This window comes from Ochotona princeps, chromosome 16 (genome assembly GCF_030435755.1).
Source record: "Ochotona princeps isolate mOchPri1 chromosome 16, mOchPri1.hap1, whole genome shotgun sequence".
Taxonomy (NCBI): domain Eukaryota; kingdom Metazoa; phylum Chordata; class Mammalia; order Lagomorpha; family Ochotonidae; genus Ochotona; species Ochotona princeps.
Genome location: NC_080847.1, coordinates 10,868,362 through 10,889,376, shown reverse-complemented (window position 1 = coordinate 10,889,376; position 21,015 = coordinate 10,868,362). Strand labels below are relative to the sequence as shown.

At 45.4% G+C, this 21,015-nt stretch overlaps 2 protein-coding genes across 2 annotated transcripts in view; one reads left to right on the top strand and one right to left on the bottom strand.

Moving 5' to 3' along the window:
• Window positions 1-4,793: 4,793 nt before the first annotated feature.
• Window positions 4,794-5,042, bottom strand: LOC101535527 (DNA-directed RNA polymerases I, II, and III subunit RPABC4-like). Its single transcript, XM_058674758.1, has one exon. The coding sequence runs from the start codon at window positions 4,977-4,979 to the stop codon at window positions 4,803-4,805; it is 177 nt and encodes a 58-aa protein (XP_058530741.1). The 5' UTR covers window positions 4,980-5,042; the 3' UTR covers window positions 4,794-4,802.
• A 3,702-nt stretch (window positions 5,043-8,744) lies between these two features.
• Window positions 8,745-21,015, top strand: part of AP1G1 (adaptor related protein complex 1 subunit gamma 1) — a 72,540-nt gene continuing 60,269 nt past the window's right edge. The window contains exon 1 of the mRNA XM_004584004.3: window positions 8,745-9,127. The gene's annotated coding sequence lies outside the window, so the exon portion shown is untranslated. The remainder of the gene's footprint in view (window positions 9,128-21,015) is intronic.

Below are 21,015 nucleotides of genomic sequence, written 5' to 3'. Positions count from 1 at the left end.
GTCTCACACCTGCCGAAGATGCTCCTCACATCTGAAAGTTTTTACATAACCCACAATCATTTACAACCCAAGAATACTGTAGAAAAAAGAAAGTACTGTGGTGTAAACTGTGTCAGCTGGCTCTTTGGATTTCTGTTCAGAAAATTTCTAGGGGGTAGGTACTGGGGGAAGTGTTTTGGTTTATTTCATTTTAAATATTTTTATTTTTAAAGATTTATTTATCTTTACTTGTGAGACAGATCACAGGGAGAAGGAAAGACAGAGTGAGAAAAGATCTTCCGTCTGCTGTTTACTCCCTAAACGGCTACAGATGCTGGGCCTGAGCCGATCTGAAGCCAACAGCTAGGAGATAGAGTTTATTCCTGGATACAGAGTCCCAAACAATTGGGCCACGCTCTGCTCTTTTCCCAGGGAGCTAGATCAGAAATGCGGTAGCCGGGATATTAATCCATGTCCATCTGGGATGCTAGTACTGTAGGTAGAAGATTGGCCTGATGTGCCACTGCACTGGCCCCTGTTTTATTTTAACGATGTATGTATTTGTGCAAAGTCAGGGTTACAAACAGGATGAGACAAAGTAAGATCTTCCATCTGAGGCTTTTCACCCCAAATAGCCTCAATAACCAGAGCAGGGACAGACCAAAGCTAAGAGCTGGGTCTCCCACGTGGGTGACAGGGGCCCAAGCATTTGAGCCATCTGCTGTTGCATTCCCGGGCACATTAGCAGGAAGTTGGATTGCAAACAGAGCAGAACGCAAACTGGTGCCCACATGGGATGCCGGTATCTCTGGCAACGGCTTTGTTCACTCCTGCACTCTAGTCAGAGGCTTGAAACCCACTGTGTCATAGCACAGGCCTCAGAACAGTGTGTAAGTTGCTGCTTGGGATGCCTGCAGCTCGCATCAGAATGCCTGGCTCCAGTCCCAGCTCTATCACTGTCTCTTGGTGCATGCCCTGGGAGGCAGCAGGTGGTGGCTCAAGTTTCTTGGTCCCTGCCCCAGATGTGGGAAACCTGGAGTACATTGTAGGCCTCTGTTCTCGCCTGGCCCTGGCTGTTGCAGGCCTGTGGGGAATGAGCCAGCCGGTGGAACATTTCCCTCTCTTTGTCATTTCTAGTTCTTTGCCTTTCAAATGAAAATTTAAAAGAATTAAAAAATTCTAAAAGAGGGAGCTAGGTCTCTCTGGATCTGATCTTCCCTTCAAGGGAACAGATTTCCTGGTGCTCTCAGTAGGAGGTCAAAGAGTATATGAAGTTGACTGCTGAAATTCTCATTTTCGCCTCATTTCTGGCTTTTGGCGTAACTGAAGAGTTTATTCCACAATGGTCTTCTCAGGCTAAGATGATTGTGAACGTGCTTGTGGTGAAAACATTACATAAACACCAGTGGAGAGACTAATTTCTCTTTGACTTTGAGGCTTATTTATAGATCCCTGTGACTCAAGCGATACCCAGACAGGCCAGTGCAGCCCGACTCACGTCACCAGGTTTCCTCCCAGCCTGGGCCCCCCTCACTTTTCCTGGCAGAGCGCCCCAGCAACGTGAGAGGCAGCAAGAGTTCTAGTGAAAACTGCAGACCACAACGCAGCTGAGAGAACTGCCCTCTCGCCCTGACGGGTGTGTGGGCTTCTGCTGCTGAAGTTTCCAAAGGAAATCACGAGGTCTCTCAACCCACCGTATTCCTCTTTTTAACATCTATTTTAGATATTCATCGAATGATCTGGGCTTGAGTTGGAGGGAGTAGCTTTGAGTCTGGCCTCTGCTGGATGGAAGTGTGACAAATCATTGTTTGCTTAGCTCTAAAGTGGGGGGTGATAATGCTTATTCTAAAGAGAGCTACTGTGTATAGAGCCATTAGTGTGGGCCTGCCTCTGCTCATTGTCACCCCAGGTACTAACGTTCATGTTAGCGCCCATTTTACGGATGGAGACTCTGAAGTCCAGATGTGCTCGCCAATGTTTTGTATCTTCCTGCAGCTCACATAACAGAGAAAGAAAGAGCAAGGTTTTAAAACCCAGACAAGCTAGCACAAGAAACACACTCTTTACCGCTATGCTATCAGCCCTGTACAAGCTCACGTTGCTTCAGGAGCAAATGAATCCATGTGAAAGTACTTTTGCAGACTGCAAGACACAATGCACCACTGTTTTGTTTGCTGCTGAATTTTGAGTTGTTATACAGAGTTTTGGTGCTTACATTCTTACGGTAACTTACAGTTTTCAAAGGGCTTCCATGTGGATGATCCTTTCTGGATAACAAGGCACTTTAAGACCATTTTGGACTAAGGCAACCCCTAAGTAAATATTGGAAAGCTGAGCAAACAGGCCGAGAGATGTTCAAGACCTTGCTCAGGGCATGAAGGGAGTTACCCTCAGCCAAAACTGGAATTCAAGTGGTCAGGTAGCTGCCTAGGACCTCTTCAGCTCTGGCTTCTTGTTATTTTGTGTTAAATGGAAACATGCAACTTATCAAGGAATTCAAAAACTCACACAAATGTTTCCTGCCAGCCATGATCTCTTCCTAGGAGTTTGTTTAATACTTCTGGGCTGCTGCTCTGTTAAAAACGAAAATCGTAGGTGCCGACATCCAGCACGGAGGTTAACGTGCCTGTGTCCCACGTTGGAATACCGGGTAGGGTTTCTTGGTTCTGGCTCCTGACTGCTTCCTGGGAGGCAGTGCTGATGGTCACTGGTTTCCTGTTCCCCTGGGGGAAAACTAGGTCAAACTCATGGCTCCCAATTTCAGCCCAGTCTAGTTCTGGGTGTTGTGAGAAGTGAACCAATTGGTGGGAGCTTTCTCTCTGCCTCTTAAATAAATAGATACCATTAAAAGAATGCCTTTAGGGCCCGGCGCCATGGCCTAGCGGCTAAAGTCCTCTCCTTAACCCAGGGATCCCACATGGGCGTCAGTTCTAATCCTGGAAGATCCACTTCCCATCCAGCTCCCTACTTGTGGCCTGGGAAAGCAGTCGAGGACGGCCCAAAACCTAGGTACCCTGCACCAGCGTGGGAGACCTGGAGGAGGCTCCTGGTTCCTGGCTCTGGATCGGCACAGCACCAGCTGTTGTGCCCACTTGGGGAGTGAATCATTGAACGGAAGATCTTCCTCTCTGTCTCTCCTCCTCTCTGTATGTCTGACTTTGTAATAAAAATAAATAATTTTTTTTTTTAAAAAAGAATGCCTTTAACACTTGGGTTATAAAAACGCATTATCGGGCTTGGCAGCATGGCCTAGTGGCTAAGGTCCTCGCCTTGATCCCATATGGCAGCTGGTTCTAATCCCGGCAGCTCCACTTCCTCTCTATCTCTCCTCCTCTCAGTATATCTGACTTTGTAATAAAAATAAAATAAATCTTTAAAAAAAAAAATCAATTAAAAAAAAAAAACGCATTATCTTGTAAGGATTTTATTACAAAATGTAAGTTTTTTTTTTTTAAATGAGGAGTAAAGTGAGTTTATTATGAAGATAAAATGTAATAAAGAAAATATAAATCCTCTATAACCCTTCTATCCAAAAAGAGCCATTGTTTAGGTTTAGCTTTGTTTTTCAACTTCTCTGTGTGAGTATACAATGTTTAAGTAGATTCATTTATTACATTGAAAGGCAGAGTTATAGATAAAGAAGGAGAGACAAGGATGAGAGAGAGGGAGGGAGAGAGAATCTTCCGTCTGTTGGCTTATCAGCTGGCAACAATGGCCAGTGGGAAGCAGGGAATTTGGAACTCCATTTGGATCTCCCACATGAGTGGCAGGGGTTTGAGTGCCTGGCCTGTCTTCCGCTGCCTTTCTAGGCACATTAACAAGGGGCTGGATTGGAAGCAGAACAACTGGGACTGAAACTGCCACTGGGATACGGGGTGTCGGTGATGCAAGTGAGGTTTGATAGACTGCATCACAGCACCAGCCCTACATCAACTTCTATAAACTCATTTTCTAATACAATTTGCTTTAAGATTTATCATTTTTTGTGTGCTTTCCAAGTAATTGATTTTATTAGGTTTTCAGAGGGCTCTACACATCTGCATGTTTCACAAGGACCCCAGATGGTTCTAGGTCGTGATTGTAAGCAGAGTGTAAGAAAGTAATTTTAACATTCATCACGGGCCCAGCGGCGTGGCCTAGCGGCTAAAGTCCTCGCCTTGAATGCCCCGGGATCCCATATGGGCGCCGGTTCTAATCCCGGCAGCTCCACTTCCCATCCAGCTCCCTGCTTGTGGCCTGGGAAAGCAGGAGAGGACGGCCCAAAGCTTTGGGACCCTGCACCTGTATGGGACACCCGTAAGAGTTTCCTGGTTCCCAGCTTCGGATCAGCGTAGCACCGGCCGTTGCGGCTCACTTGGGGAGTGAATCGTCGGACGAAAGATTTTCCTCTCTGTCTCTCCTTCTCTCTGTGTATCTGACTTTGTAATAAAAATACATAAATCTTTAAAAAAATACATCACAAAAAATTAAATTGTAAGTCATGTATTTGAACAATTTCCTTGTATTAAAAGATGCCTAAATGTATTTTTTCCTATTTATTTTTTTTTTAATTTTTGACAATCTTTACATAGTTAATTAGGGCACAAGGTTCGAGGGCTACAGGAAAGTGGGTAAGACCACCATTTCCACATTTTTTTCCTGTATCTGGGGTAGAGGGGGAGGTAAAATAGAATATGGTTTTTAAAGGGAAATCATATGTAAGTCAAATAAAATCATATGCATTTCAAAAAGTTAAGTATGCTACATCAAAAGCTATACAATAAGGAGAAACATTTACAGCAATTCCAAGCACAAATGAGGACATTCCTTTCAACTGTCACGTTTTATTGAGCATCAAAAACCACCAGTTGTTTTGTCCTCTTCTTCTGCATGATTTTATATCCACATTCCCTGCATCTGATTAGATCCCTGGATTTTATCTCATTTTCCGTGTGACATTCTCCACAAATATAAATCATCGGCTGCTGCTTGGGGGGTTGAATGTCCTTCTGGGTGCCCATTGTCCCTGTGGGGCAAGAATTAACCCAGCATCTCACACAAGACTCACTGCGTCGTGAGGTCACGCTCCAAGATTTAGCATTTATTTTTTATTGGAAAGGCACACCAGATTTAAGGAGCAAAGGAGAAATAGAAAGATCTTCCATCTGCTGGTTCACATCCCAAATGGCTGCAACAGCTGGAGCTGAGCCGATCCCAAAGCCAGGAACCAGGAGCTTCCTTTGAGTCTACCACGAGGGTACAGGGTCCCAAGGCTTTGGGCCATCTTCTACTGCTTTCCCAGGCAACGGGCAGGGAGCTGGATGGGAAGTGGAGCAACCAGGACACAAACTGGCACCCAAATGGGATCCCAGAACTTGCAAGGTGTGGATTTAGCCATTGACCCATTACACTGAGCCCTCTAATATTGTTTTTAAAACTTGCCTTGGTGGTATACTACAAAGTTTCATTTTAATTGGCAGCATATTATTCCCTTTTATGGATGCATTATACCTTATTTATCTGGAATTAGGGATTAATTACTACCCATAGACACCAAAGATCCCAGGATAATGATGACTGTGTTATATATGGGGGCAATTGTCTTTCATTTTCAATTGCATAGTGTTTGGTAATTATATAGAAAAGAAGTAGAAATAAAAAAAGAGAGGGGTTTATGTTTGATGATTTTCTTTTCCTTTTCTGCCAATTGGATTGATATAAAAAAAGTCTCTTTTCTCCTCTTTAAGGAGACAACTTACCTTTATTTTGTAACTTGCATTTGTAAACAGTCAGATTTGGCTTCTGAACAATTTTGTGACATTCCGAATGGAGTACTTGTGCTAACTCAGCTTTACAACCTGCAAACCTCCTACTCCTTTGGAAATCTCTGATGAATGCGGCACGTACCGCAGACACAGCCACATGTAGGGGGACTCTGTATCCTTGCCTTATTATGATGTTCTAACTTCATATGTTTGTTTCATAACGTTTATTTGTAATATTTATTTTTTTGAAAGGCAGAGTGGCACACAAAGAGGAGGATATCTTCCTTCCTTTGGTTTGGTCCAAAGGAGTTCTAGATGTCCAAAGGAACCAGGAGCTCCATCCAGATGTCCCATGGGATTCAAAGTACATGAAGCATCATTTGTGGATCCTCATATTGTGTCTCGGCAGGAAGCTGGGTCAGAAGAGGAGTGGAAATTATATCTAAGGCACTCCACTATGGGGTGGGCAAATCCCAAGGGTGGCTTAAACCACTGTGCCCCAATGCCCACTACTATTTAGTAGCCTTTTTTTTTTTTTTTTTTTTACAGGATGGCACTGCACAGGAGTACAGAGGTGAGAAGGGTCTGGATTCTGTATGCCTTCTGTTCTTCAAATCATTTTCTCTGGATTGGTTTCTCCTTGAGTATGTTTGGGATGATAGGGTAGTAGTAGCTGCCATTTTTTATAAAGGAGTTGTTTCTTTTTTTTCTTTCTTTCTTTTTTTTTTTTAAGGCATAAAGGTGGTTTATTCAGGTTAGCCTAGGTCTCCCATCCACGTGGGGCTGGGCGGGGGAGGGGCAGCCACAGCCGAAAAGAGTTGTTTCTTTGAAAGGCAGAGCAAGAGAGAGAGAGAGACAGACAGACAGAGACAGAGAGACAGAGAGGAAGGCGAGAAGAGAAGAGAGAAAAGAGAGGGTAGGTGGGCAGAGGAGGAAGAGAAGGGAGAGGAGAGGAGAGGAAGAAAGGGGAAAGTGGGGGAGAGGAAAGGATATTTCATCCTTTACTCCTCAAACGGTCACAACAGCTAAGTTGAAGCCAGGAACTCCTTCCTGTTCTCCCACACGGGTGTCATGGTTCAAGCACTTGAGCCATTTTCTTCCACTGCCTTCCCACAAGCATTAGAAGAGGTTGGATGGGAGGCAGAGCAGCTAGACCTGGAGCTGACATTTCTACATGGGACGCCAGTACCACAAGCAGTGGCTTAGCATGCTGTAATGCAGCCTTGGGTACTGATTTCTGATTTTTAAGATGGTGTCCTATGGCAGACACTAGTGTAGGAGATGTGCCGACGGGTCTTTGGGTTTCACACAGTTTCTCAGCCTCAGTCTCTTTATTTGTAAAACTGAATCACGTACACTTGCCTAGTGTGACTCAGGAGGTTATCCAGAGGTCAAATTAGATAATGCACATGAAGGTGCTTTATGATATCAATACTTAACAGTAAAGGAGTAGTGATCATTATCACACCCTCAGCTTCCTTTCCTTTTGGTCACTTGGCATCCTCTAGAAGTTCAAGGACAATATTGTACATGTTAGCCTACCTACTTTGGTTTTTATAAAGTGTTTTGACATCCATGCATTAAAGTGACAGATTATTACTTTTTTGAAGATATGCATTAAAGTGACAGATTATTACTTTTTTGAAGAATCCCTGGCTCTTAATTACCAAAGTAAAAGTTTGCGGTTAGTTCCTTTTTTTCTCTTCTTTTTTTGGCATCTTGCTTGGTGAAGTGATTAGTGTTTTATTCACTTTTGGGAGTTCTTTGAAGAGTGAACCAACAGATGAAAGATTTATCTTATTCCAATAACTCTTTCAAATGAATATGTTGTTGTTTTTTTTTTTTTTAAGTCCTCTGAATAGATCGGTGACCAGGCTGGGCCAGGCTGAGACCAGGAGCCAAGAGTTTCATTCAAATCTCCCATGTGGGTAGAGGGGCCCAAGCACTTTGGGCCATCTTCTGCTGCTTTCCCAGGTGTATTAACAGGGAGCTGGATTGGAAGCTGGGCAACCAGCACTCTAACCAGCTCAAGCAACAGCTTAGCCACAATGCTGACTTCTATCCAGAGGATTTTAAAAACCGTATTTTATTTTTATCTACTTGACAGGTAATGGCAGGTAGGGAGGGAGGAAGAGAGGTGGAGAGAGCAAGAGCGAGAGCGACCTCCTGTTTGCTGATTTACTCTTCAAATACCAGCAACAGCCAGGGCTGTGGAAAGCCAAAGTCAGGGGATGGGGTAAGTAACAGCCTGGAGCCAGGAATGCACCTGAGTCTTTCAAGCAGGTGTCAGGAGCCCCAAACTCCAGAACCACCATCTCTATGCGGCCTCCCAAGATATGTTAGCAGGACGGTTGGATGGAAGGTGCTGGCACACGACAGGGATGTCCCAAGGCAGGATTTAGCTTGCTGAACCATAATGCCTGGCTCTGTCCAAAGGATTTGGTCAAGGTAGGTCACCTGTCCCTTAAAATGGGCCAATATATCAGGGAACTGTGTCCATGCATATGGAAAAGATTGGTTTCCAATGTTAATAATTATTTCTCAGAGCACTACTCGTGCAGGATTTTCTTTGGCTCAGGAAAGATCGTTCTGGAATGACTTTTAGCGACCATTAGTCCAAATATTTCCCCTTACCCCCCCCCCCCCCCACTTTTTTTTAACATATGAGCAAACACGTCCTGGAGACTGCACAAGCGACTTATGCAACGCACAAGCCAAGGGCAATACTGTGGAATCCTTCCTGTGTCAACCTCGAACTCGTTTCACAACATTTTGTTGCACAGTTACTATAAAACTATAGCTCCCAAGACCACTTGACGCATGTTTCTAAAGGCTAGGCAAAGTGTCAAGGGTGACAGGGAAGAAACTGGGCTCCACCTGCTTCGGCTGCTTTCCCTAGACCCACCCTCTTCAGGTGGCCCCATGCTTCCTGGTAGCCTAACCCCCGCCCCTCCCCAACGAAGCGGAACCAATGTCCGCCAGGAGCGGGGTCGGCCGGCTCTTTCTCGCTCACACCCTTCGTAGCGGTGACTCGGCAGCAACGTCTCGCGTCATCAGTGACAGCCCCGACTCCTGCTACGCTCTGCGTCGCTCTGCCCGGCGCAGTCGCCTCCTCCTTGGCAAATAGTCCTCGGCGGGGTCCGAGTTCTTGGGTCATCCGAATAGGGAAGCCCCAAGAAGTTGCCGTCAGGGGACGCGGGATCGGCCGGGAAAGGGGGCGAGGGACCTAAGTTTTGTGCGAGAGCGTGGGAAGTTAGTTAAAAAAACTCCCTTCCTCCTGAGGATCCCTCCGCCTGCGGGAGCGGTGGTGAGGCCGAGGGAGCCGCCATTTTGGATGTTCGGTTCCTGCTGCCACTGCCGCCGCCGCCCCCGAAGCTGCTGCTTTCCTTCGAGGTTTCGGGCCGGTGAGTGTCACTCGCGGCGCTGGGAGCGTCTCGCTGCTCGGGCCCTGGCGCTGCCGCGAGCGCACGGCCGGGAGCTTGCTGTCAGTCCCAGGGGTCCGGTGTCGGGCTGTGGGGTGTGTGTGTGTTGGGGGGTGAGCAGAGAGGACCGAGGCTGGGGCCCCGAGCCCCCCGAGGTCTCTCCTCCGACTTGCTGGGGGCTTGACCCCCCGAGGCCGCAGCCCAGGAGCAGCGGCGCGCAGCTCCGGCGGCCTTCCGTGAGGTGGCCTTGCTGCCCGGCGGGTGCGGGCCTCCTCCTGGAACCCATTGACTTTTTTTTTTTTCCCCTTCTGGCTGCGATCTGGCTTGGAGAGCGCATTCCGGACGCCCAGGCATTTAGCGATGCGGGCCCCACCCCCGCGTGTCTTCTCCCCGAGCCACGTTATCGGGAGATCTGGTGTGTGTGGGGACCCGGGGTCAGGTCGTGGAAGAACTCTGAGCATGCTCCCCCGCACCCCCCAGGCTCCGTTTAAATGCTTGCCTGCCGCTGCAGTGCCGTCCTCCAAGTGCCGGACATTGGCCTCGCCTGCCTCTCAATCTTGCAACCAACTTCCTCCCCTCCCAATCTCCCCTTCCCCCCCGAAATGTATTAGGATTATTGTTTGATGTTTAAGAAGTCACTCTGCTGAAACCCTGGTCTGACAACTCCCGATGCTGCGGGCGTCAGTCTGTAGCCGTCCTGGTCTGTGGATTGGGTCGGGACTGTGTTAGCGGAGATCCCCCGGTGGCTCCAGCAGACTTTTGGGGGACCAGGGCTGTCACGGGCTTTCTTCTTTGTGCACACTTACTTTTTTTTTCTTCTTTTCTTGGCACTTGGCGACTCTGGCATGTCTGTCTTGATAGTGCCCTATCGCGGAGCAGGGAATCTGTGCAAAGTATTAATCTGACGGAGGCAGGGAGTAGAGTAACTTCTCTGAGCGCGTGCAGGGATTAATGAGAGACATGAAGGGTTTCTAAAGGTGTGTGTAGGGCGGTGGTCTTTGCTGACTGGTTCTAAAAGTATTTCATGTGTTGGATTTGTTTTTCTTCCTTTTCTCCCCTGGGGATAGGTGATTTTTTTTTTTTTTGGTATCGGTCTTTGTAATGGCTTCAGACTATATACAACTTTTTGGTTTGAAAAAATAAGGGCATGCCAGGTGTCTGCAAATCTGAACTACTGTTGTTGTACTCTGAACGTGTGTTTGCTTACGTAAACAGAGAGCAGTTCACACGAATTCACTGATTATTTCCTACATTTAAAATTGGGTGAGTGAATCACCCCATTTTATCTCAGCCTGGGTTTTTACATCTGCAAAAGAGGAATCAGATATTTGAGGGAGGTCACAGTCTAGTGACTGCTGAAATTTGAATTTGTGACTTGAACTGAATCGCATCTTTTAATACTTCTGAACCACAGAGAGAGGCGTTATTCTCACTGGGTTATTGAGATGAGGCTAGATAAATGCTTGCACAAGTCGCGTGACAACTCAGTGTTTTCAGTATACACTTCGTGTTCTTGTTATTTAAGGAGATTTTTAAAACTACATGAACTAGTGGTTCTGTGCATGTGTGTTCATCGGAATCTGTGGGATTTCCTCTTGGTTTAAGGGAACTGTCAGCCACTGAGCACCAATGTGGGTTCAGTCATTTGCCGAGTAGCCCCTTGTCGTTCCTGCTGTAGTGCGTTTCTGGTTTAACTTTTCCAACTGTAAGATTGGGAGAGCCTGGAGTGCTGTTAAACTCAGTTCCTTTCATATTGTATGAATTTGCATTTAAACTGCTCATTCTTTTTTTTTGTTGTTTGTTTTTTATTTTAGATGATGTTAACATAGTCAGAGTAGGATGCATCAGGGGTAGGGAAAAGTGGGTGTGATCATTGTTTCTAAATTTTCTATTTCTCTTGCTTGCTCCTTCCCAAGTGGTTTGTATTTACAGGGCAAAAGTGTTTCTTTTGCATTAACACTTTGTTGGCAGAGTATTGTTCAGTTCAGCGTTGGTTGATCAGCACCTGCACGAATGTCAGCTTTGTTTAGGATTATTGGGAACTGTGCTTGAAATGAGCAGTGTTGAAAAGTTGCTTTCAGTTTTCTTGTGGTAACAGCTGTTTGCTCTTTGGTCTGTTTGACTGACAGCAGTTCTGATTTGGCATATTTTAAGAATGAAATTGACAAGTACGGAAATTATTAGTAGTGCCCTGGTGATATTTTGCCCCCCCCCCCCAATATTTACTTTAAAAGTGAATTTAAAAATTTGTTGGCATGCAAACCCACTTATTTTGGTATTTATGAAAACTGTGCAAGTATAATAAGTTGAGTATTTTACAAAATATTATTTTTAATTAAAACATTGATTTGGGTATCTACATAGCAAAACACATTTTTGTAGTGCCTAATCCTCTTACCTGCATGTGATGAGGATTTTTGAATTTTGTGTGTATTGCAGGACTTAACTGATCTCAGAGCCTTAAAACTCTTACTTAGATTAAGCCTCAAGAAAAATATAAAAATACTGCTTTTCTTCAAGTAGCAACTTGTTTAGCAGTTTTAAGTGCTTGTGTGTATATGTCTATATATATATATATTTTTTAAAAATTGGTTTTTATTTGAAAGGCAGATTTTACAGAGAGGAGCCTTCCATCCATGGGTTCACCTCCCAAATGGCTGCAATAGCCAGAGCTAAGCCAGTCGGAAGCCAGGGGCTTCTTCCTAGTCTTCCGTGTGGGTGGTGGGTCGCAAGGACATAAGCCATCCTCTGCCTCTTTCCCAGGCCACAAGCAGGTAACTGGATTGAAGGTAGAGCAGCTGGGACATGAACTGGCGCCCATAGGCCAGTGACACAGATGGAGGGTTATGCTGGTATGGCACTGCACTGACACCCTTGTACTTAATTTAAAAAAAAAAAAAAAATATTTGTTTTCTTTCTTTTGAAGAGTTAGAGAGAGATCTTCATTTGTTGGTTTGCTCCCCAAATGGCCACAGTGACTTAGGGCTAGGCCAGGTCCAGCCAGGAGGTAAGAACTCCATAAAACAGGTTAAAACATGGGTGGCAGGGATTCAGGTGTTTGGGCCATACACCTCTGCCTTCCCAGTAATGTTAGCAGTGACCTGGGTTGGAAGTGGAGCAGCTAGGACTTGAACCTGTGTTCTTATGGGTTGCAGGCATTGTAGGTGTTGATTGAACCCACTGTGCCACAGTGGCTGCCCGTTTAATCGAATATTCATTGGCTTGTGAGTTGTTTTCAGTGCTTATTTGGCTTTCATCTCTTAATTTTATTCAGTTTCTTTTAGAGGATAAAGATTTATTTATTTTTATCGGAAAATCAGATATACAGAGAGAAGGAGAAAAAGAGAGAAATATCTCTGTCCGCTGATTCACTCCCCAATTGGCTGCAGCGGCCGGAGCTTCGCCTATATGAAGCCAGGAATCTGGAGCTTCTTCCGGGTTTCCTGTGCAGGTGCAGGGTCCCAAGGCTTTGGGCCGTCCTCGACTGCTTTCCCAGGCCACAAGCAGGGAGCTGGATGGGAAGTGGAGCCGCCAGAATTGGACCTGGCACGTTCAAGGTGAAGACTTTAGCCCCTAGGCCACTACACCAGGCCCGCTTTTTTATTTTTAAAACCTAGTCAAACAATTTGGTAGAAAAATAAGCAGGTTATTAATATTGTCAATGAAGAATTAATAGATTCGTAAGAAAAAAAAAGATGAGAAAAATACAGGAGACTTTTGCACTTGATGTATAAAGCCTTGTAAAGGTCAGGTGTTTACTGCCACCACCCCTTCCAGGTCCTTCAGCAGGAGTCTCCGGGGAAGCCATGGGCAGTGGCTTTGCAGACTCCAGTGTGCTGCTTGTATCGCTGTGGTCTGGTGCATTGGGCGGCCCAGGATTTTTCAACCTGTCTGGTCATAAGGTTAATGGTATGGAGTCCTTTAGGCAGGAAATAGGAGAAAAATGTGCACCTAAATGTTTGAGATGTGAAACAACTAAATACTTTTAGAATCTTACTTTTTTATGATTTATTTATTTTTATTGGAAGGTAAATATACGGAGAGGAGAGACAGAAAGATCTTATGTCCACTGGCTCCCTGGCCAAGTGAATGCAATGGCTAGAGCTGAGCTGATTCAAAGCTAGGAGCCAGTAGCTTCTTCCTGGTCTCCCACGTGGGTGCAAGGTCCCAAGGCTTTGAGCCATCCTCCACTGCTTTCCCAGGCCACAAGCAGGGAACTGGAAGGGAAGTAGAGCAGCCGGGACTCGATTAGATGCCCATATGGGATGCTGGTGCATGCAAAACAGGGATCCAGCCACTAGGCTATTGTGCTGGGCCTAGAATTTTGCTTTTAATTTAAATTAATATTTTTAGGGCCTGTCATCGTAGTGTAGTGGCTAAAGTCCTCACCTTGAATGCACCGGGATCTCATGTGGGTGCTGATTCTAATCCTGGCAGCTCTGCTTCCCGTCCAGCTCTGCTTGTGGTCTGGGAAAGCAGTCGAGGACGTCCCAAAGCTTTGGGACCTTGCATCTGTGTGGGTGACCCGGAAGAAGCTCCTGGCTCCCTTCTTCGGATTGGCTCAGCTCTAGCCATTACGACCACTTGGGGAGTGAATCATTGGATGGAAGATCTTCCTCTCTATTTCTCCTCCTCTCTGTATATCTGCCTTTCCAATAAAAATAAAAATAAATCCTTTTAAAAAAATTAATTTTTTTTTAGAATTGTTGGTTTGGGCCTGTTTTCCCTGACATTGGCAGAGAGCTGAATCAGAAGTAAAGCAGTCAGGATATGAATTCGTGCTTGTACGGGAAGCTAGGAGCTGCAGTCGGAGGCTTAACCCACATAGCAGCTCCATATCAGCTCTGTTAAGCTGTTAAGCGAATTTTTGTACTCCTCTGTTTATAAGCTTTAGGGTTAAAACTAAGACTTACAGAGTGGCTGATGTATACTGTTTCATTATCAGAGCTTATTCTTGTAAATGATTATACAAATCCAAAGTAGTTGTTCCATTACTGTTTTTACAGCTCAAGTTAGTGAAACTCTTTTCTAAGCTTCCCTATGGCGAAACTGTGTAGTTTCAAGTTGAAGAAAAGAAGTTGGTTTTAGTTTCCTTTTAAAAAGGTCTGTATAGGGGCTGGCATTGTGGTACAGTATATTAAACTGCCAATAGCAGAGGCAGGAATCCATATGGGCACTGGTTCAAGTCTCAGCTGCTCCACTTCTCTGCTAATGGTCTAGGAAAACAGCAGAGGATGGCCCAAGTCCTTGGGCTCCTCACCCATGTGGGATACCAGGAAGAAACTCCTGGCAATCCTGGCTTTGTCTGGGTACAGCCCCCTGCCTTGGCAGCCATTTATGGAGTGAACCAGTGAATGGAAGATGGATTGTTGTAGCACTGACTTTAAAATAATTAATCTAATTTTTAAAAGTTTCATAAGGCTTGATTTCCCCTTTTTTAAAAGACTGTTTTATTTATTTGAAAGGCAGAGTTACACAGAGAAGGACAGACAGACACACACACACACACACAGAGAAAGAGAGAGAGAGAGAGAGAGAGAGAGAGAGAGAGAGAGAGAGAGAGAGAGAGAATATCTTCCCTTAACTGATTCACTCATTAGACTGAGTGCACTGGCCAGCTCAGCTCCGGCCATTGCGTTCACTTGGTGAGGGAGCCAGTGGACATAAGATCTTTCTGTCTTTCCTTCTCTCTAAGGGATCCAAGGACTTCGGCATTCCTCTGCTGCTTTCCCAGGTACATTAGCCTGGAGCTGGTTTGGAGTAGGACAGCCAAACTTGAACTGGCAGTTGTAAGGGATGCTGGTGCTGCAGACTGAGGTCTAGCCTACTGTCCTGCAGCACCTGTCCCCCTGATCATATGTATTGTGTTGAATGGTGTTTTTTTCTACTAGTGAGAAGATGGGCTGTGTAGATACTTTATTTTGTTTTTCAATAATGAAATCTTAGTAAGTGATATTAATTAAAGTAGAATGAGGATGCCCCAGCACAATGACACTCAGTAGCTAAAGCCTCTGTTAGTGAACCATGGGATCCGATATTGGTGCTGGTTCATGTCCTGGCTGCTTCACTTCCCATCCAGCTGCCTGCTTGTGGCCTGGGAAAGTAGTGGGGGAAGCCCCAAAGCCTTGGGACCCTGCACCTACTTGGGAGACTGGGAAGAACACCTGGCTCCTGGCCTCAGATTGGCTCAGCTCCGGCCATAGCTGCTATTTAGGGAATGAAGCAGCGGATGGAAGATCTTTGTGTTTCTCCTGTCTGTAGTTCTGATCTGCCCTTCCAGTTAAAAAAGAAAGTAGAATGAGGAAATACTTTTATATTACTAGCGTTTATGAATTTTGTTAAACACTGACCCTTTTGCTGTTGCGCTAATGTTGTATATTTTTTATTCTCCTTGTTCTGCCTATTCCGGGAATGTGTTTCTTTCTTTTTTTTTTTTTTTTTTAAAGATTTATTCATTTTATTACAGCCGGATATACACAGAGGAGGAGAGACAGAGAGGAAGATCTTCCATCCGATGTTTCACTCCCCAAGTGAGCCGCAGCGGGCCGATGCGCGCCGACCCGAAGCTGGGAACCTGGAACCTCTTCCGGGTCTCCCATACGGGTGCAGTGTCCCAATGCATTGGGCCGTCTTTAACGGCTTTCCCAGGCCACAAGCAGGGAGCTGGATGGGCAGTGGAGCTGCTGGGATTAGAACCAGCGCCCATATGGGATCCTGGTGCTTTCAAGGCAAGGACTTTAACCGCTAGGCCATGCCACCGGGAATGTGTTTCTTGCTTCCACCTAGTGAACCTGTTCTTTGCCCCCAGGCTGACGAGTGTGATGTGTTTTCTCTCAGGCAAAGGAGCATAGCAGTTTTGTAGTACCAGTTGAATTGTCTATTTTTCCCTAAGCTGCTGGAAGATAAGAACTATCACATGTGTGATATGCCCTAGGCATTGACAGGGCTTGATGTTTGGTGATCACTGTGCAAAATCACAGTGAAAATACTTTGGAAAAAGCGTTCATGCACATCACTGTGATAGCTGGTCAGTGTCAGAGCCGAGCGCGGTGAGGACCCTGAGTTACAGGGTGAGGACCCTGAATTATGGGATGTTCTGCAGGGTATTCACATGCGGCTCCTAGAGTTGATGTTCGTGAGGTTTATTTTCAAGTTCAGAAAAGATATAAGGACTGGCACAATGGCTTGTCTGGTTAATTCCACCTTCAAGCATGGCATATATGGGTGCCAGTTCATGTCCCAGCTGTTCTACTTTCCATCCAGCTCCCTGCTTGTGGAGATGGTCCATGGAATGGAGGATGGCCCAAGTTCTCGACCTTGCACCTATGTGGGATACTCGGAAAATACCCCAGGCTCCTGGCTTCTGACTTTGGATCAGATCAGATCAGATTAGCTCTAGCCATTGCAGCCACTTGCAGAGTGAACCAGCGGATGGAAAATCTTCCTCTCTGTCTCTCCTTCTCTCTGTAAATCTGCATTTCCAATATAAATACATATTTTATTTTTTATTTATTTATTTATTTTTTTTTAAAGATTTATTCATTTTATTACAGCCAGATATACAGAGAGGAGGAGAGACAGAGAGGAAGATCTTCCGTCTGATGATCCACTCCCCAAGTGAGCCGCAACGGGCCGGTGCGCGCCGATCCGATGCCGGGAACCTGGAACCTCTTCCGGGTCTCCCACGCGGGTGCAGTGTCCCAAGGCATTGGGCCGTCCTCAACTGCTTTCCCAGGCCACAAGCAGGGAGCTGGATGGGCAGTGGAGCTGCCGGGATTAGAACCGGCGCCCATATGGGATCCCGGGGCTTTCAAGGCGAGGACTTTAGCCGCTAGACCACGCTGCCGGGCCCTAAATACATATTTTAAAAAAGACAAAGTATATAGAATGGTTTTTTTTCATGTCTTTGAGAATACTATTTAGATGTTTAATCCTGAAATCAGTGTAACTTTTTGTCCCTTGTTTCATTCAGCGGAAGCTTCAGGCAGTGTCAAAGACATATGTTTCACCACTGCCATGTTTCTTTCTTTGGAATATTATGTAATTCGTTATGCAGGGGAACTGACAGAAGAGACTGATGGCACGGCGCAGTTGTCCAGTGATTGAAGTCTTCGCCTTGGCATGCACCAGGATCCCATATGGACACCAGTTCATATCCTGCCTGCTCCCTTCCCTTCCAGCTCCCTGTTTATGGCCTGGGAAAGTGGAGGAAGATGGTCCAAAGCCCTGGGTTCTTGCACCCATGTGGGAGACCCAGATTGGGCTCCTGGACTCAGATCAGCTGAGCTCCGCTCATTGTGGCCACATGGGGAGTGAACCAGCAGGCAGAAGTGCTTTCTCTCAGTCTCTCCTCCTATAAATCTGACTTTCCAATAAAAATAAATAAGTCTTAAAAAAAAAAAAAAAAACTGAGCTTCCCAACTTAGTACCAGTGGAAATAGACTGACCTCTGAAACATGTACCAGTTTTTTATCACTGTCATGAAATACCTAAGCCAACTAACTGTATGTGGTTTGGGCTGAAGGAACAAAGAGAACAGTCAGTTCAGTTTTCCAAGATGGATAGTTTAGACGTGTTTGGGAGAAGGATCATGGTGGAGCAGAGAGCAGCGGGAGGGCGGGGCCAGGCCGGTCACCAGAGTGCGTGACATGGATCTCACACGGCCGCCCTCACTTACAGGTTCCACCTGTGTTTGAAGAATGTGCTTGTATATTGTTTCTATTGTATGAAATAATCTAATGATTAAATACATGATAAAAATACAATTATTCTCTTTATTATTAAGAAGTTATTAATTTACTGGTAGGTGTTGGCATGGCAGCGTGCTGTTTGGGATGTTTGTGTCCTGTATTGGAGTGTTGAAGTTCGAGTCCTGGCGACATTCCCAACTCCAGCTTCGTGCCGATGAGGGCCGAAGAAGCTGTGTCTGTGCCTCAGTCTGGGAGAACCGGCCTGAGTTCTGGGCACAGCTCTGACTCTGTAGGCAGATGGGAGATGTCTGCTTGTTTCTCTGCTTTCCAAATAAATGAATAAAAAATTGAAGTTACTGATTTCCCTAAACCTCTCCCATTATTTAGAGCCATATTACCCCAGTTATATTTTTTCTTCAGTGTTTGTCTTTTTTTTAAAGATTTATTTATTTTTATTACAAAGTCAGATATACAGAGAGAAGCAGAGATAGAGGATCTTCCATCCGATGATTCACTCTCCAAGTGAGCGCAACAGCCGGTGCTGCGCCAATCCGAAGCCAGGAACCAGGAACTTCTTCTGGGTCTCCCACACGGGTTCAGGATCCCTGAGCTTTGGGCCGTCCTTGACTGCTTTCCCAGGCCACAAGCAGGGAGCTGGATGGGAAGTGGAGCTGCCGGGATTAGAACCAACACCCATATGGGATCCTGGTGCATTCAAGGCGAGGACTTTAGCCGCCAGGCCACGGTGCCGGACCCCAGTGTTTGTCTGGATGTATACTTTATCTACTGTACTAACATGTAGAACTCTTTGTTTTTACAAAAGACATCATTCCATTTATTGCAAGTCTGCTTAAAAATTTGCTTATGGATTTTTGAAAGTGGATTACAAAGACCAAAAGGAGAGACAGAGAGTGAGATCCAAATGGACATGACGGCCGGGACTGTGTCAGGCTGAAGCCAGGAGTCAGAGGAGATTCATCGTGGTCTTCCATAGGGACAACAGGGCCTTAAACACTTAGGCTGACTTCCATTGCTTTTCCAGGCTTATTGGCAAGGAGCTGGATTGGAAGTAGAGCTTCCAGAACATGTGCCACAGTATCTGCCCCTCTGTAACAAGTCTTAGCACATTGTGCTCGGTAAATATAGTTTCATCTTGATCTATTTTTAAATTATTTTATTTTATTTTTTATTGGAAAGTCGGATATACATGTACCAAATACACACTGAATCACTCCCTAAGCAGCTGCAATGGCTGGAGCTGACCCAATCTGAAGCCAGGAGCCTCTTGCGGGTCTCTCACAGGGGTGCAGGGTCCCAAGGCTTTGGACTGTCCTTGACTGCTTTCCCAGGCCACAAATAGGGAGCTGGATGGGAAGCAGGGCTGCCAGGATTAGAACCGCTGCCCATATGTTATTCCAGCACGTGCAAATCGAGGACTTTAGCTGCTAGGCTACTGTGCCGGGCTCTCATCTTGATCTTTGAAACAGATCTTTTAAGGTACTAGTGTTGGTGCAGTGGTTCAGCCAACACTTGGGAAGTCTGTCTGTCTTATGAGAATGTCTTATTTGAATCCCGGATGCTCTGTGCTTCCTGCCCAGATTCCTGCTAATGTTTCCTGGAGTTTTATAGTTGTGTTTTTTTTTCCTTCTTTTCTCACCTTTCCCTTTATTTATTGGAAAGGCATGTTGACAGGAGAGATATAGAATAAAGATTTTCTATCTGCTAGATCATTCCCCAAGTGGTTGCAGTGAGTGGAGCTGAGCTGAGCAAAAGCAATAGAGAACGGCCCAAAGGCTTGGGATCCTACACCTGCCTGGGAGACCTGAAAGAAGCTTGTGGCTCCTGGCTTCAGACTGTCTTTGCTCTGCTTCAGCCAATGAGGCCACTTGGGGGTGAACCAGCAGACAGAATATCTTTCTGTATCTCCTCTTTATATCCGCTTTTCCAATAATAAAATAAAATGTTAAGTTTTTTTTTTTAAGTGAAGTATTTGTGTAGCTCTAGTTTTCAAGTTGATGAAAATAAACTTAAAAAATATATTTTTTGTGGGCCTGGCACCGTGGCCTAGCAGCTAAAGTCCTTGCCTTGAAAGCGCCTGGATCCTGTATGGGCGTCATTTCTAATAAAATAATTCTTTATTTTTTATTTTTTAATTTTTTTTTTAAAGATTTATTTATTTTTATTACAAAGTCAGATAGACAGAGAGGAGAGACAGAGAGGAAGATCTTCCGTCTGATGATTCACTTCCCAAGTGAGCTGCAACGGGCCAGTGCGTGCCGATCTGAAGCCAGGAACCCGGAACCTCTTCCAGGTCTCCCACGCGGGTGCAGTGTCCCAAAGCATTGGGCCGTCCTCAACTGCTTTCCCAGGCCACAAGCAGGGAGCTGGATGGGAAGTGGAGCTGCCGGGATTAGAACCGGCACCCATATGGGATCCCAGGGCGTTCAAGGCAAGGACTTTAGCCGCTAGGCCACGCCGCCAGGCCCTATTTTTTAATTTTTTAAAATGGTGCTCGTACTGATAGTCCTTGGTGAGGTCTTCAGGGTTGGGATACAAGCCTCCCCCTGTCCCCCTGCTCCACTCTGGGGCCCCTCCTGCTCTGTGCATATGAGCTCCTGTTAAGAGGTTGTCAGGATCGCTCTTGATTCCCCCTATATGTCTTTGTAGTTTAACTATTGTCTAATGCTGATTCGAGTCTGTTGTCTTTGAGTTACCAATTATGATCCTGGTAGGTTGTATTTCACATCTTCCTCACACATTTTAGAGAGATGGAAGATTTCTCTGCTCTCCCGCCCCATTATGGGATAACATAGGGTATTAAAAGTGTATTAGGTTTTACAATTCTTTGATGTAGATCATAAGCAGTCTGACTCACATTGATTGTTGGTTCATTGGTTACTTCACAATATGTTATTGCATGTGAGATAGGCTGTTTGAGGTTGAGATAATATTACATTTTACAGGTACTATTTTCCATATTGACATCATTTCATCTTAAATTAAGGCAAACATGTGGTACCTAACCTTTTGGGATTGGCTCATTTCCCTTAGCATTATGGTTTCCAGTTGGGCCCATTTGGCCACAAAGAACTGCATTTTTTTAAAAAAGATTTATTTATTTTTTTTATTGAAAGGCGGATATACAGAGAGGAGGAGAGACAGAGAGGAAGATCTTCCGTC